Source organism: Salarias fasciatus, chromosome 14, assembly GCF_902148845.1.
Source record: "Salarias fasciatus chromosome 14, fSalaFa1.1, whole genome shotgun sequence".
Classification (NCBI taxonomy): Eukaryota; Metazoa; Chordata; class Actinopteri; order Blenniiformes; family Blenniidae; genus Salarias; species Salarias fasciatus.
In genome coordinates this window covers 11,240,821-11,259,028 of record NC_043758.1, presented here as the reverse complement: position 1 = coordinate 11,259,028, position 18,208 = coordinate 11,240,821, and the positions used below count along the sequence as shown (strand labels likewise).

At 41.2% G+C, this 18,208-nt stretch overlaps 1 protein-coding gene across 1 annotated transcript; it reads right to left on the bottom strand.

Annotated features, from left to right (window-relative positions):
• Window positions 1-271: 271 nt before the first annotated feature.
• Window positions 272-16,415, bottom strand: fxyd6 (FXYD domain containing ion transport regulator 6). Its single transcript, XM_030109287.1, has 8 exons — window positions 16,191-16,415; window positions 6,251-6,304; window positions 5,831-5,854; window positions 4,368-4,403; window positions 4,156-4,230; window positions 3,930-3,966; window positions 3,779-3,828; window positions 272-1,547 (listed from the first exon to the last, which is right to left on the bottom strand). Exons 2-8 carry the CDS (start codon window positions 6,297-6,299, stop codon window positions 1,510-1,512), a joined length of 309 nt encoding a protein of 102 aa, XP_029965147.1. The 5' UTR covers window positions 6,300-6,304; window positions 16,191-16,415; the 3' UTR covers window positions 272-1,509.
• Window positions 16,416-18,208: the final 1,793 nt, after the last annotated feature.

Here is an 18,208-nt window from a genome sequence, read left to right as displayed (position 1 = left end):
GGTGGAAAATAAGTATTTTTAAGGTTGTAAAACTCCTTAATGCGCCTTTAAACTTGAAATCTGGTTTCAAGCATTTGTATTGTGCAACAAGTATATTTGCATTTCGTTTCTGTCTTTTTTCAACTTTTTGGTCTGTTTTTGTCTTGTATTCTAACAAAAGAAGTCTATATTTGCTCATCTGAAACACTTAATGAAAGATTCAAGGTTGGAACAAACAGAAAATAATAGAGCGAGTGTACTTCAAAAGACAGACATCCTCAAAAACAATTTTCTGTCGTCAGTCGTTTTATTTATTTATTTATGCCAAAAGCACAACAAGTTGCTACACAACAAGGCCTCATGCGGAGAATGAACATTTACTTGCAGAACAACAGCCTTTAAAACAGGTCAAGACTTAAAAGTAATGAAAGCATGACGTGACAGGAGATTCAAGGGTTCTTTCACTTGGGTTTGGACTGAATAAGACTACTATTAATGCAGTGCTTTAGGGTTAGGATTTAATTGAGCACAGTGTCGAGAATGTGTTTCTCTCTGTTATATCCTAAATATACGATTTAAAATATCATGACACTATGGAAACAAAACAAAGATGAAACAGGAAAGACACCCTGGCTTCACAGATTTGTGGCTCCGAGTGCGTCAGGAAGAACTAATCATAGCCTGCGGGAGACTAGTTAATCCTGGTGGAGCCAGTGACGAAGTTGTTGACGAAGCAGTGGAGTGTGGAGAGGAAGGCAGTGAGACAGCTGATGCAGGCGCTCCCTCCGCTCAGGATGGTTCAATCACTGGCAGTGGAGGAGCCCTTGGTGATTCCTGCAAGCCACTCCTGTGCTCAGTCAGGAGCTGTGGCTGTTGAGATTGTCTCTTATAAGGCTCATCACATTTATATGCTATTATACAAACACGATAAGACACACAAACGGGCTATGCATGTACTGTATAATCACATCCATACATGCCCAAAAGCACACTCAGCCATTCAAACATAAACTTAAATGAAGAGTATTTGAGTCAATATCGCACATGTAACTATCTATTCTTCATCATTTATATATAATATATATTTTATATACTGTGTTTATCAAATATATCCATATATATTCTAAATGTGACAAACAGGACAGTTTGCAACATAAGCAACAAGTTGACAATCTTACAACCTAAAGGTAATCGATAGAAGTGGAGAACAGCGAACCACACAATGAAAAAACCTTTTTAAGGGATTAAAAGACAACCTTATGTCAAAGAAGCTACTGGCTAAGACAATAAACTAAACATCAAGGCAGACTCAAAGAAAGGCACAGGAATGGACAAGAACACAGTTACACAAAGAACAGCACAAAATGTATATTTACGCATCACACTACTGCATGTATCACCTCCCATTACACCCTTTCATATGATATACCCTTTTATAATGACCAGCAATTCCTCCGAATTCCTATATTTTGTGGCTGAATATCAAATAGCAGGTCGTCACTTCAGAAGGCAGTCGGGTTCAGAGGAGCCTCAGTTCTCTGCTGGAGTCTCTTTGGCAGCAGATGCAGCTGAAAAAAGGTAAAAGAGAAGGTTTTTTTAAAGCACGAAGTGAGCATTCACATTGGCTTTAAATTATAAATTTTACTAAGGCACGTAGTTGTGTAACGGAGTTATACTTTGAAACAAATTCCAACTTTTACATTATAACATTTTATGAGCATCTCTTTAAGGCTGTCTTTAATTTGGATATTTATAATAGACCCTATAACACCCGGGGAAGTGAGAGCTGCTCTGAAGAAACTGAACACCAGGAAAGCCCCCGGCGTCTGTGCCATCGCCGGTGAGATGCTCAAAGCCGGCGGTGATGGCATTTGGGAACAGAACAGCTGCCCATCGACCTGGACCAGAGGGGTCATCCTGCCCTTCTGGAAACGTAAGGGTGATCGGCTTGTCAGCAGAAACCATAGAAGCATTATCCTGCTCTCCATCCCTGGCAAGGTCTTCACCAGGATCTTGCTTAATCGTGCCCTTCCAGCGATCAGTAGTCACCGCCGTCCCCAGCAGGCTGGCTTTATGCCCAATCCCTCCACAATCGACCACATCTCTGCTATACGTCTGCTGATAGAGAAGACCCATGAATTCCATAAAGATCGCCATCTGTATATTGGATTCACTGATCTGAAGGCCGCCTTTGACACCGTCTGCCACTCCTCTCTGTGGAACATCTTCCAAACCCTTGGAGCACGACCCAAGATCATCGCTCTGTTCAAGCTGCTTTACAGCAACGCAGAGAGTTCTGTCCGTATTAACGGTACTGACTCCAGCTGGTTCACCATCTCCAGTGGCGTTCGCCAGGGCTGTGTGCCTGCTCCTGATCTTTTTAACTGCATCATCGACCATCTGATGTCCAAGGTCTGCGAGCGCGTCCCCGGAGTCTCCTTCGGCAACTACCACCTGACTGACCTGGAATACGCTGACGACACCATCCTGCTCAGCACAACCTACAGTCAGCTGAGAGACGCTCTGGGCTTTACAGTGAGGAGGAGCACAGCTTGGCCTCCAAGTGAGCTGGACTAAAACCAAGTTCATGTATGTTGGTGATGGAGCAGATCCACCTCCCATGCAAATTGGGAGCGACATCGTAGAGCTTGTCAAGAACTTTGTGTACCTGGGGTCCATGGTGACAGACAACGGGGACCTAAAACCAGAGATTGATCGCAGACGAGCCCTGGCAGCATCTGCTCTGCAGTCTCTCTTGAAACCACTCTGGCGGCACCAGACCATCTCACGCACGACGAAGCTCCGGTTTTACAACTAAACCAGACTCTCCATCCTGCTTTATGGCTCAGAAACGTGGCCCCTGAACGACACTCTGGCCGCAAGAATCGATGGCTTTGATAGCAGGGCTCTGAGAACCATCAAGAACATCAGGTGGCCCCAGCAAGTTTCCAATGAAGTGCTTATAGCTCGCACAGGCCAACCCCGAGCATCTTGCTTGGTTGCACAATGCCGCACTCACTGGCTCAGCCATGTCCTTCATCTACCCCTAGAACATCTGACACGAGCCATTCTCCAGTTTGATCCAAAGGCCTCAGCAGCTGGCACAAGATCGCCAGCACTGGACAAACCTGGTTCACCTGGTCGGCTCAACGGACTGGGATGGGATACCCTGACCCTCGCTGGAGCGCTAAGTAAGTAAGTAAGTATAATAGATAACCATGGCTGTTGTGGAAAAAAAAGACAACTAAACTGTGTGCATGTTGCATGAATACATGGCAACTGAGAAAATTTTAAATGAGTTATTGAAACTGTCACGAGAAAATTTCTGGATTTAAGTGGCGACATGCTTGAAAACTGTTTAAATCACAAATAGCTTGGGAAGTACAGGATTAAAACATGCAAACCACTGCTCATATTTACATCTTTTGGCCTCTCTGAAATATCCATCATGATAATAACCATCAAATAAACAATGAGTTTGTTTGTTTTTTTGTTTTTTTTTTTGTTTTTTTTTTTTTTTGTTATACTACAACGCTTTGGGGAGGTGAGGTTCTACACTGGTGTGTGAAACTTGATAGTAAGTGAGAATGTGTACATGTGTATGATTATGGGTTTCTTGGCCTTGTCCTGTATTGGACTGTTGTCCTGTCCAGAGTGAGGAAGGGTGAATGAATGCTCCTCACACATCCCTCTGTCTCCCCACGATACACACTCCCAAAGAGGAATTCAGCTATTAATGGATGTCAGGGGTGAGCCAGAGGTGAGCGGAGCTGACAGAGAGTTAAGATGTGTATCTTACCCTTAGAGACAATCAGGTTCTCCTCCTGTGCCTCCTCGTCTCCGGGGGCCCTGAGGAGAGAATCCGCAGGTTGTCATGGAAACCAAATCAGGTATTACCAAAAAAAATGCCCTTAAAAAAAAACAATGTTCTTTATTCACATAGGACGTACCTAGGTTTCTGGTTTATATTGCAGCGACATCGCCGACCTAAGAATATCAGGGAGAGGGTTGAGGTTTTGTCCAGTGGTCTGATTACATGAACGTAGCGTCATTATGACAAAGCTACCTAATGATAAATAAACATATGTATTGACTTTAAACTTGATTGGAACATTCTATTGCATTGACAGTCTGTAAAGAAAATAAAATGACACACAGAGACAATGGTGAACTCACTAAGAATAAGCAGAATGCCCAGTGTAAACAGCACCACAGCAAACGCCAGACCCCCGATCCTCAGGCTCTCATAATCTGCAAAACCGAACACAGAGTGAGAGCAGAAATCAAATCAAATTATTGTCATTCTGTTACCATTTTTACACAGGAGGATGAATAATGACACTGTCAACACACAGAGGAAATTGTGTTTTCTGCAAAGATTAGCTTACCATAAATAAATGGGTTCTCATCTTTCTCCTTGCTATCTGTAAACATGTCACAGAATGAAGACGTTAACACGATATGAGCTGAAAACCATGTTTAGATCAAAAACACCCTTTCTGTCATTCAGCCGTCTGTTCACCAGTTCCTGTTAATTGTTGAATGCAGGTGAGAATATGGTTGTATAAAGAAATCTTTACCCTCTAAAACACATGCAGTAGTGATAATGAGTTCCTGAAGTGTGAATAGCACTCTCTTTCACAGGGTTCAGGCTGGACTTTTCGATTTGAATGATCTATGTGTCATCTGTTCCAGTTCTTAAAGGCTGCGTTGCATCTTTTTACTTCTTTTTTTTATCTGATGCACCAATGAATGCACATCATAGACTATTAGCCAACAAAAATCACATCAAGTATTGTTATAATCCGTATCACTGCACTTGAGTTGTTTTTGTGCTGCATTGTTTTCTGGGTTGCTTATACATTGTATTCCACATTGACTTTAAGCAGTTTTTCCAGCAATTATAGTTCTGGCATACAAACTGTTTTTTTTAGTCTGTTTGTTCTCTCCTTTAATAATGTGAAAGTGCTGCCTGAGGGCAACAGATCAGAGACAATCGCATATTGCTGAAGAAGGAAAAACAGTAAAATTCCTCCTGGAGAGAAAGTTTAACGTATATGGTTACATCTTTTGGTTTCATGCAAATTTTAATCTGTTAGACTGATGTAGTTGAGGCCGATCTGTATGTGCACACACTCTCCTCTTGTCTCAGGTGTCTTGTCTCGCTGTTCATAGTGTCTCACCTGTTGGTTCACCTTCATCATTTACCCTGCATCCTGTTATGCCTAAACCTCTTTGCCAGTCCTTGTATGGGCCTGCCTGTTTGGGTCATGGTAATTCCTGTTAGGATCACAGAGTTATCTGCCTGGTCTCGACTATGCTTGAAATCTCTGCTGCACCTTATGTTTGAACTCCACTGTTTACTTTGGCGTTTGATTTTGTTTCTGTTTTAAAGATATGTTTCTAATTATGGGTTTTGCAGAATCATCCACAACACTGTTGTCTGGAAATCTGGAAATATAGGTAGAAAAAGTACTAGCATTGTTAATACAAACTAAAAACTACATTATAACAAATGGTGAATTTTAATCGTTTTGACATTTTTCAGCAGATTTTCTTAAATCTGATTAAATGAAGATTAAATTAAATAAAAATATATATAATGAACGACAGCATTATATGCTTCTTTTTTTTTTTAACCATCAAACAACTGCCCTCAGCCCTCCAATGCTCTGGAAAAAGCTCTTCCAGGCCGGGTAGTTTTGGGGATCGAGCCAAACATCTGCTACTATTTGCTAAAGTGGGGCATTCCCTGAAGGTCTGGTCTGAAAGCTGTCACACCCATCTATGAGTCTGGGGGGGCGGGGGCTTATGTTTGACCCCCTTAGAGAGGAAATAAAAGGATACTCACCCTGTGCACTGGTATCCGCTACAGCTGAGAGGCAGCAGAGAAAGAAAGAGGGAAGAAGTCAGCTTGAGTAACAGAAAATAGTAACAGGTGGAAATTATGAACATTAAGTATCGAAACTGTCCGTTTAGACAATTCAAGCTCCAAACTGTGGAAACGCTACACTACTCTTGTCATTGTGGTTTGTGTGACATATAATCAGGCAGTGATAAGAGACCTCACACACAGTCAGGCTTTGAAGCTCACTCAGGAAGCCCTAATCCAATGATTGGTGTTTTACCTGCGAGGCCACGCCCAGTCTGTGGTACCGTCAGTCACTATAGTCTGAACACTGCCTCCTGTTGGTCAACGGATGCCTGTGCACACACGTGTGTTCGCATGCATGCGTGTGAGTTTGCAGTTTAGGAGAAGGGTGACACTTACCAGCCACACATACCAGGAGTGAGGAGAAGAAGAGCAAAACAGTTTCCATGACAACTGTTGATATAGAGTAATAGAGGAAAGGAGGGAGAGAGAAAATTAAAGACAAGAAATATCTGTGAAAAATGTACTTATGTACTACACTACTCCACCATGTTTACGGTATCTCCTTGCAATTTACATAAAAAAAACAAAAAAATAAATAAATAACAACACACAGACACATTCAGTTTGCACTCCTCACACAGAAAACAACACACACACACTCCAGCCACAGCCAGCAAAGACAAGTCACATCAACACCGGCTCTCTATCCAAATCCCTGAAGTTTAACTGATGTAGAAGCCCTGTAGTGATGCTTTTATCTTGCATAACGATCCATGTTCACAGCCATACATGTTCCCTTTTCCTGGCAGCGATGACGCCTTCCTCCCAGCGGACATAACACAACCTTGGCCTATTTACAAGAAGACTGTTGTTGCACACACTCTCTTTCTCACACACACCAATTCTCTTGTAATATGTTTTCATAATCTGCAGTTTCCCAATGCCAAACAAATGTGGGAGGAACTGTAATTTGTTCAGAAATTACCTTCGGAATAGAGGAAGGAGCCATGTGGAATGACTTAAACAGTTACGTGGACTGCTTTTCAATCGCATGCTGTGCAAAGCAAGTTTGTTTTTGCATAACAACTGAGGCGAGGCAAAAATTTTGTAAGTTTCATGAAATTAAAATAGACTAAAGGCACCACACACATACACACACGCGTTTGCACACACATACGGTTTGGAAGAACCTGGTAAGTCACTGAAAGAAAACATAAATTCATGCAACCTGCACACCTTCCACCCCCAAGCTGGAACCCAAGTCTAATCACTGATTATTAGTACAGACCACAGGAAAAAAAAGAAAACGCAAAGATCGAAAGAGCCTTGTATCAACAAGCAAAATAAACTGGGACACAACAGCAGCAGAAACAAGCGAACGGAGGTTGTTGAACTGAGGGGGAATAAGGAAACCAAACAGCATAAACACACAATGGATGATGTTAGAGGACCTCCAGTGTTTGCACAATTAAAGAAGGCAAACAGGGTCATTTGACAGTGAAGACAGAACAGGAGATTTTTGAACATAATGACGTGAAATAGGCCTTAAGTCTCATTCACCTTTATGACACATGGATGAATGTAAAGACATTACAAAAGCAACTTAAAAGTTTACTACCTAAACTAAAGCAAAACTCATAATTTCCCCCATTCAGTACATGCTACCAGATGGTTACATTGATATGTACAACCTCACAACAGTGTTTGAAATTATCACTGTGAATATGACAAAAAAAAAATACATTAGCATTTAGCTGATAGCCCCAGTTTAAATAATTTACAGGTTTACAAACATGACTTTGGTGTCTCAAGGCCTTCTTGCAGTTTTCTCAAGCAGAGCACAAGCAAGGAGAATTTCCTTGTGCTCCTCTGTATCCCATAGGTGCTTGTTGGTTTATCAATGTACAAGGATCTGTGGTGTGTGTGTGTGTGTGTGTGTTATATGTGTGTGTCCTGTATTTCTATGCATGCAATATTAAAGCCAGTATGGACTTACTAACAAAATGACAGCCAAATAAGTGTGAATATAACAGCAGATAATATCGTGCACATTTTTTATATTTCAAACCATTGATGAAGGAAACAAGAAGATACTTGATTTAGATGTTTCACTTAAAACGTATGTGCTGTGGCAACAGAGAGCTAAAAATCAATACTGCTAAGAAGAGTCATTCTCTATCAGATTCAGAATGTAACATGTAAATAAAATGTCTTAAATGTCTGTTTTCCTCCCATGGGGGCCATGCACCAACAGGAAACATTGACTGCAATGGTTCACTGACACAGACAAAGAACTTCACTCCACGGCGATACATTTAATGAAGCATGTCAGACTTCCACAGTGACTTAATGGGACAAGACAAGCTTGAAGTTCAACATTTATTCTCCTGATACTAGTGACAGATTGCTGACCCTTCAAGAGTGCAAAGGTTCCATTGAACTAATACACTTATTTGTTGTATCCATCTTCCATCCATCCATCTACTGCTGGGATCCGTGGTTCTTGTGCTGGACCGTCCAACGAACTGTCCTCAACATTGTCCTAGGCTTTACTTCTTATTGTCTCATGCTAGCTGTTGCCAAAGCTGTCCGTCCCTGGGAGAGGGATCCCTCCATACTGTGGTTCTCCCCAAGATTTCTTCTTTTCCCACTGGGTTTTTGGAGTTTTTTCTTGCCGGATGTGAGGGTCGAAGGCGGTGGTTGCTTCGTTCTGTCTCGTTACTGTAAATATGACATATTACCATTATGCTTATTCACTGTTTTTACTTTTACCGACAAATGTAACATCTTGAAGCCCTCTGAGGCAACTGTTGTTGTGATACTGGGCTATACAAAAATAAATTGATTGATTGATTGATTGATTCCATGCCCACATGCTTTAATTCATTTTTCCATCCATGCGACTGACTGGATGTCGGATTAAAAAGCTCCATTTGTGCCCATCTGTCCATCCGGTTGTTAGTCTGTCTTCAGGTGCGTCAGTGCTGTATGGGACAGAGTGCCCCCAAATGAGAATAGTCCATTACAGTCATTAGCAGAGGCATCAACTGCAGCATTCCTTTGCAGATGCACTCTGTCGGTGCTTTGCCAATTAGATTTGTGTGCAATAAAACCTTGAAGAGATTCAAGAGCAAAGCGGAAACAAGGGCATTACTGAAACAATGTGACACAAGACGAAAGCCGGTGGAGAAAAGCTATCAGGCCCATTAGAGCAATTACATCTGACATATATGACCCTGTGCAAAAATGGAAGCTGCTTTATGCTCCATATGAAAAAATGAATCAAAATCCTTCAGATACTCTCATTTCTAGGTTTGTACACAGGTTTCAGATTTCGCCAGTTAAAAAAAATAAAAAAAATGTGTCTGATCGTCAGCTTCTCCCATGAAGATATAGATGATGGATGGGTAAATATTTGTGGTTGTCATGAGTATTTATTACAATGTAGGGTCAAAACACTGTGAGCGGAAACCTGAGAGAATGGTCTGCAGACCATTCTCTCAGGTTTCCGCTCACAATCTTTTGACCCTGAAATAGCGCATGCAAAGAAGATCGAGGTCGATTTTACCATCCACTCAAGACAAAACATAGCGACTGATGCAAAGAGACAATCTAGTGTTCGAAGGCATGTCCGTCGTATTTTCACATCTTGAAACCGACATCTTTTTTTCACATCAGAGGTGTTGACTGATGGATGGCCCCAGACTGTATGCCACTTATAAACATACTGATCCAGCCTGAACACAGCAGGAGGGGGAAAATCAGGCCAGGAAGCCAGGAAAGCAGGTCATCTGTTTGCTCTACCAGCTTACTCACAACACAGATGACTAGTTTTCTCTGACAATTTACAAGTGTCTCTACAGCTTTAGAGAAGTACAACAACAGATTTTTGTATCTTTATGTAACTGCTTGGAAATGATCAGTGGCTGCTTCTGCAATAATAAAATGGCTCTGGCTGAGACGGCAGGAATTCTGCAGCTCAGTATTTGGCTCTCACACCCTTTTTCACACACAGCTTATTTTTAATCTTCAAGGGTTCATGCTGAGGTAAATGTGTTTCTCTGGATGTAAAGTCTAACACGCTGAAGAACCAGCAAAGGATAATTGGTAAAACACGTGGTTTTGAACTGATGCTCTTGTGCTTTTGTTTTTTTCGTTTTTTGTTTTTTTTTGCATCTCCACTACAATTAAGATCACTTGTAAAAGTTAGTGCTTTAAAGAAATTATTTATCGCTTTATCCTTAAATTTCTTTCCTTAACCATGATTTAGTCTTCTGAATATATGGAGAATGACAGATTAAAATATCCTCGATCGCATAAAGACCACTGATTATGTCCTTAAAAAGGCATTTTATCATATTCACATATTTTGTCAGTTCATTCATGAAGATGCAATATAAAAATAAGAATTAAAATATTTTAAAGCTACGTAATGAGAGCAAAAAAATGTAAGTGTCAGTTGTAAGTGCGTTTCATGAATGAACTGAGGATTAATTTGGTGTTAATGACTTACATAGACAGAGCTCCTATTAATGTGCTGCATGCATTTCTCTGTTAAATAGTTCCGTTTTTAAAATGAAAACTTTTTTATATTTTTTATATTCCATGAATAGGCTACATTGACTATTATATAAGCCCCACCTGGAGACTGGAATTTCTTTCCCACATCTTTCGGAGAGAAAATCATCCTTATATAACATAAAACGCAGTATAAAATAAAACGCAAAATTTCTGTATAAACACAATGCTCCTACATGACATCGTGGAAGCTGTGGCAGGTAGTCATTGTAAAGTGGAAAGAAGTCAGCCTCCGTTATAATCTCTAGTACCTGTATATAACAACATCTGTCATAAAGAGACTAATGGAAGAGTGGAAAGTTGAAATAATAAAGAGATGGAGTTGCTGGAGAAAGCGCTGGAGTTCTTTCGTGTCTCTTTTCGCTGAATCATCTGCAAATGGCAGAGATATAACAGTGAGTGTTCGGGGTTGGGTTTCCAGGAGTCGGATATTGTTTACAGTCTGATGCTGCTCAATCCACCAACTGCACATGATATCTGCCCCCCTGCCGTCGAGTTAACAATTTCATTTTAAGAAAGTGTAATAAAAAACAAAAATATTTATTGGTTAAAAATGCATTTTTTCTCTGCCAAATGTACAAAGTGAAATTTGGAAAGTGAGGAAAAAATGTAAAGAAAAATTATTTTAATAATTTAGAGGTAAAAATCAAACAAATGCCATTTAAATGCAATGAAGACTACTTAAAATGATCAATAGGACAGGACAGGAATGAAAACTAAGTGTAGTGTAAATGTAACAGTTTCAGACCTTTATTTTGAATAAACTTTCCTGATGTTTTGCTTTCATAGTAGTCTCTACTTAGCATGAGTCTGATAATAGATGCTTCACTACAAAGGGAGACAAAAAGCTGTTAGCAAAACATTTTCAACCAGTATTTGCGAATTAACATCTGATTGTGAGATCTTTGATCTTTGAGCTTGTGAGATCTTTGATCTTTGTGACGTGCCTTTAATTGACTGTGAGAACGAGATCAGTTTTAGAATATTTCATAATAAATGATCAGTCATATACTGGTATACACCGATCAGAGAGAGGAGGCAGACCACTGCTGCGATCTGAGAAACAGATTTAGTGGCTGGCAGCATGGTAGTCAGTGCCATATCTGTATGATATCATGCTGACATTGTGTACCAGCCTTTCTTTCAAAAAGAAATGAATCATTTTAGTTGTTAGTCCCTCTTTTCTTACTATTGTCTGCACTATTGCTCAGCAATATCAAGTTCTGGGGTCAGGCCTCCTTTTGTCTGAGAGGAGAGAACAAGGAAGAGTGGCTCTCTTGTTGAGAAGCTCATGCGGGGGTTGTTGCCTGCATTGTGGGGAGCAGGGAAAAGGATGACGAGAAAGAAACAAGACGGCAATCAAAAAGACAATGAGTCAGAGCAATTGGAGCAATGACGAGAGAAAGAGAGAAACAATCACAGAGCCATGAAAACAAGAAGGAGCGTTTCACATGCAATACCATAAATAAAGTTTTAGGTTTTAAGATCAGTGTGACAGAAACACAAAATGACCCTATTGCACAATATGGAAAAATAAAATCAGGTAAAGATCGAAAAGCTCTATTTACGGTAATTGTGTGAGTGTGTGGTGACAGTATCCACCATACCTGTGCTTTCCAGGCGACCACGCCCCACTAATCTTTCTATTCGTGTCTTTACTGTTGTCATCGTCCTATTCTGAACATAATGGAAGATTAAGTCGAGTTTGAAATGATGCCATGTGATAAAGGTTACTCTTGCTGTCCTGCTATAAAAGCTTTATTGTCTGATTCTTGTAAATCTGGGTGGGGCCGTTTCTAAAGATGATTTCCAAATCCATTTGTTTCCACTGGGAAAAAATATGTATCTATCTTCTACTGTGCTGTTCCTGAGTTCTTTTTCATCCGACTGGTACAGCAGTGGAAAAGCAAGGCTCTTCAAGGAGTTCTGTGTTTTCTTTTCCAAAAAAATCTTTTTTTTTCTTAGCTTGAAAACAGTAAGAGAGAAAAATGCTTGCCAAATTGGACCACTTGCTCTTTATACACTCAGCACTCTCAGCAAGCATGAGTGACATTTTTGTCCATCCCTGACAAAAAAATACGAGCAATCGTGACGAGACAGTGAAGGTTTTACAGGACAGCCAATGTCACTGTTTGGTAAGGAAAGCCAGTCTGAGATATTTTTCTGACAGTATTTTAACACTGCCGTCTCACTGCAAGTCACAGCGTGACGGCCACGACAAGGAAATGACACGACAAGAAATACAACACCAACACTACTTCAAAATAACAGACTGGGGATTCCCATATAGGAAGAAAAATGTTGACAACATTTACATTCTTCATCTGAATCTGTACAAAACTTTTTCCTTCTGGATAAATGTTCTGAAAACTGCAGATCAAAACTTGGTTAGTTTCAAACATCTCCTGAAGGCACTACAAGTGTAATTGTCATAGTACATACAGGATGGCATTATACGTCATTTCAGCTGCCTCCTCTGACTCAGTACAGAACAACATGATACTGTCAAACTCGGAGGTTTATTAAGTCCATGTTGTATGTACAGTGTAACAAGTATTCAACTCCTACGGCTTAAAGGGGCTGTATCATGCTTTTGTATCATGATACAGCCCCTTTAAATGAGACAGTCCTTTACAATGGCCCATGGCCTCATGGGGTTTGCCAAGCAGAAACCTGAGCAATACTTCATTTGCACTCCAGTTTTCACACAGACAGACCCATAACACAATTTCATCTAAAGGTTAAAAGCCTGACATGTGGTCGTGGCTGCAGTTTGTCTCATCATCTAAACTCCTGGCACTGAAATTCCTCCTCAGAAAATAGTTGTACAGACGAGAGGCAATGAACATTTTTTAAAAAATACTTTGATGAAAGGTTTGTATAAACCCATTGCATATCCAGAAAATCCAACAAAAATATGTCAGGCAGTGTTTTTGGGCACGTCTTCGGCCTCGTTCGTGTTAAATCAAGCCTCTTCTGCCGGTGTTACAATGCTGATAACAGTTGTGAGCCGTATGTGAGGTGAGCATGAACCAGACCTTTCTGTCTGTCAAGTCCGACCAAATCCTGCTAGCAGTTCTGCTAATTCACTGTCAGTTTTGACTGTCTGTTCAGATGTGCCCCGTAGGCCTATTTTAACCACCTAATCTACCTTCCTGGTGTGAGTCAGAACCTCATCTCCCTCCTGCTGGTGGCTCATAATGGATGGACACCTGTGAATCTGTCAGCGCCTGCTGTGCCCGGCACTGTCACGTCTGCCTCAGCCCTCCTCCTGGCACTTCCTCCACCGCTCATTTTGTGTCTCCGTGGCTCAGATCACCACCCAGGTCGCTCTCTCTCTCCTTCCGCCTGTGATTGTCTGAGTGGAAGCGCGAGTGCTGGAGTCACAGTGGAGTCACACAGGCTGCACCTCATCACCATGATCAAATCAGATACAAATTTCCCTGATATTAACCTAGTTTTTTCTTTCTCTCTCCTTTCTATTACAAGTCTCTAGACTCACTGCTCTCTCAAAGCCCTTTTCAAAACGTGCCATTTTTAGTGGCTTATGTGAAAGAACAGTTAAAGCAAATCTTGAAAATATAATGTATATCGAGCCCAGGTTAGAGGTAGACTGGATGTAGGGGACGTCTTCAGATCTTCATCATTCAATCTGTCTTACGGGAGACCTGTTCAGTGTTTCTGTCTCATATTGAGACAAAGGTGACAAAAATTTGTGGAACATATGCACGAAGGCAGATGACAAAACAGTAGGAGGTACATTTCCACATAACAGAACCCCGGGATTCTGTGAGTGGAGTTCTGCAGTTATATATTTACCACAAGTTACAGGAGAGACAAACCAGACATACATCGCCAGACAGAATGTGGAGCCTTAATGGGCAGTGCTAATGCCGCTGTGGAGAGGAAGCACAGCGTAGTGGAAGCTGTTGTGTTGATCCTATCACCCCTATGGTGCACTGAGGGGACGTGCTCTGGTCATCACAGATGTGTGGTTTGCAGTTATAGAAAATGGCCCAGTTGGAGAAAGGAAAAAACAGCTACTGCTGGTGGGATCGGTTATTTCTCTATTCTGGACCAGGGGAACATCCAAGCACCTACTTCACACTTAGCACCCAGCCACTGGAAACACATCAGGCCCACGGACCCAGAGTGGGAACCGAAGGACACACTAAAAGCACCTTGAGAATCAGATGAAAAGCTGAAATGAATAAGGATCCATTTTTAACTTGCCGTTTTTGTAAGGGTTTTTACAAAGAACCGGCCAGCCCTTCTCTCAGGAATGACACTGAGTGTGTAGCCCTATGTAGTGGTTAGCACTAATGGCTGTGCAGCCATGGTGGGACTTTGCAGGGTTTGTTCTGTGCATTGGATCTCCCCTGGAGAGTCAATTCCTCCCTCATTCCAAAAACATGCCTTATAGTTTCTGAATGTACAGCAGAACTGTATATGTATATGAACTGTGTCTCTTTATTTTCAAGGTTAAAGATGTTTAGGGGGGCTCCAGACATGTTTTAGAAAGGCTGCACACCCTCGGGTTATGACTGTACCGCTGGTTAATGACAGTAATCAGTTACTGGACCAAAAATAGTTACACCCCAAAAAACAGTGGCATTAACCCAAAACTCTGGTGACCAGTGACCCTGAGGCTGAGTTTGGTTTCAGAGCAATCCTCTGGGTGTCCCAATAAAAGCTGTCCATTGGTAAAATGTAGGTCAGCCAGGTTAAAACCGCAGTGTTGAGAACGTCTGGTATACAGCCTGACCCTTATCTGCCATCGCAATGATGTTTCATCACCATGGCAACAATGTGCGTCGTTCGATGTCTACTGATCGCCATGGTAACTGTCTCCGACTGAAATTCTGGCGCCGAATGAGGGATGGAGTGAAAACACGAGGACAGCGGACTCCCCACAGGAAAAAAGAGGGGCGAGGGGTGTGGCACACACCGCCATCCATCCGCTCATCCGCCACACAAACACGACAGCTTGAGGGGATCGCGGTGAGGGAAAAGTGCGGCGGCTGCCGCGCGCACAAGTTGCGCGCCCGCGGACAAGCGCAAACCTCAATCCCGCACCGATAAACTCTGTGGTATGCGGTAAACCTCCACGGCACGGTGACATCTCTCGCTCTGTTTGACGGTACGTTTCCTCATCTGACGAGTGCGATGTGCGCGCGAGCATCCACCCGCGCGCCCGTCAACCTGTGGATCGCCTCGTGTCAGAGAAGACGGAGCCATCTATCCGCTCCATCTTCCGCAAACTCAGTGAAAATCAACCCCGGGCATTCACTCTTGATTCATTCGACAGTCACGTTATGTTCAAAATAAAAAAAAAAATAAATTCCTGACATGTTTGATGACGGCTGCTTTCCTCTCACCAAGTGAAGGGTAGAGGAGCAGACACGCCCTCATTTGGTAGCAAGAGATGGTAAATAACGAGTAGTGGGCTGGAAAGATAGATTTTGTAGATTTGATGTCATGTCCAGCGATTTGTAACTACAGCAAAAACACACGTGCTGCCGTGATTTAAAAAAAAACATTCTAAATATTGAACTTCAAAAATGTAACAAATAATTAAACAATTTTACATTGAATTTACTTTAAAATCAGGTTTTGAAAAGAACTAAGATCAAATATTTGTTTGCTTTCAGTTTGCCTCCTTTTATTGACCATTGTGACCCCTGATTGTCATCTTCCAAACAAATGCAACATCACAATTTCTCCCTCTCAGACAAGCAACACACGCGCATCAACTTACCTTTATTTTCTCCTGCAGACCTTTGGTAAACAAGCTGATATCCACGCACAAAAAATCAGTCAGCTTGTCTGGCTTGGCTTTTGTTTCTGGTATTCTCATCTGTCAATGCCTGGACGCTGCTCACTCTTATCTACTTCTCCTGGAAAAAAAGATGTGATGGATAACAATGTGACTCCTGGAGTGACTGCTCACTCACTGGCTTGAATCCTCCACCCCTCTCTCGCTCTCTCTCTCTCTCTCTCTCTCACACACACACACACACACACACACACACACACACACACCTTTGGCTCTCTGGTGCTGCCCTCACCAATTCAGTGAAATTATGGCTGCCAGTTTTGATTAGATTAATCATGATTGATTAATTTCCTTTAAATTTAGATTAGAGTTAGCAATTGGGTCAAAGAAAAAAAACTCATTTAATTGTCATTGGGACTTGAATTGTGAAAATGAAATTCTTCTTTTGAGGGAGCCTCAACAAAATAATTTGGATAGGTTAAGAGCAGCAGGGACATAAAGCAGTTTCATTCATCACAAGGAGGATTTATCTTCATCTTTATTTTTCACATGCTCAGCAAACCCAAGGAAAAACAATAACAAACCATATACATATAACACATCCATACAATGGCATATAATGCAAGGAGAAGAATTAATGGAAAGAAAAAAAAATCACAGTGTAAATATAAAGGTATTAAGGATGGGGTCTGCAGCCTTATTTCTGTTTTTATTTATCTATTGTTGTGCAAAAAAACTTTCAGAGACCTCTTGTAATTGGTTGATGAAAAAAATGTTTTAATATTTCATCAGTGGGATGAATTAGCTAATTCGACAGGACAAAATCTTTACTAGTGCTTCTCTTTTATTGAGATGGCTATTATGGTTATTACAGGCAAGGACACAATTTCAATTTTTGCCTGTCTGTCTAAAAGAGTAAATACAGCCTGTATACATCAGAATTTAAAAACCAGTTTAAAAAGTAGGCCTGTTTATTTCATGTTTTTTTTGCTCTTCATTAAAATTTACGTGTACAAGCATTAGCAGTGCATAGTGTCGTCCCTTCGTTTCATAAATGCAAAAAAACTACAGCTTTTGTTTATGAATCCATATAAGAACGTCTCTGAATAGGGTTAATGGTTAAATATATTTTGCAGATCTACAAAAGTACAATGCCTTCACTTTACTGATAGAGGGAGAAAATGGCCGCAGACCCCTGATATAAGCGTTGAGGTGCACAGAGTCCCAGCTCAGTAAAGGAGTTGAGGGTCACACTGCTTTGTTCCTTCATATACATAAAGTGTCTTCTTCATGTTAAATATTGATCAACATTAAAAAGCTTAAGATGTGTCCCTGAGGAAAATAAAAACACACCTGTTAACATTAATCACCACAAACAATTTTCTAATCACGTTGAGGAGATCACAGTATGGTTGGCACAGGACACGTATAATAAAAGGCGAGTCAGCTTTTAAAGGTTTGAGTTTGACAGTAAACTTAAGCACACTGTATTTATGTAAAAATAATAAAAGAATGCAAGACTGAAGTCAGTGCATTGTGTAAGTTGCATTAGTAATTGACTTTGGTAAAGAGGTGAATGTATTTCCCTGTAGGTAAATGGTGCAAAATTAACTTCTTATTCTCCCTTTTGTCATGCGACTTGTTAAATATCTCTGTCTTCATAAATGCGCTCTTTCGTGTGTAAATTCATTCATCTTTCCGACATGACTTCAAAGTGCAGACGTCACTGTGGAGACTCCCAGCAGGAGAGGAGACATCACGGCCGCTCTTGCTACAAGAAGCACAGGAGGAGTTAAGACTACACTGAAAACATGATCAGATTAGACAGAAGAATGTCAAACATTCTGTCACCTTATTACTGTTTTGCTTCACTGCTTCTTACCTGCATAGTGCTATAGATCCAGGGTAGAACGCTGCTGACTTTGGTGTAAACTCCAGGCTTGTCCCTCCTGCCACAGCCTGATCCCCAGCTTGTGATTCCCACCAGATACCAGCGGTCC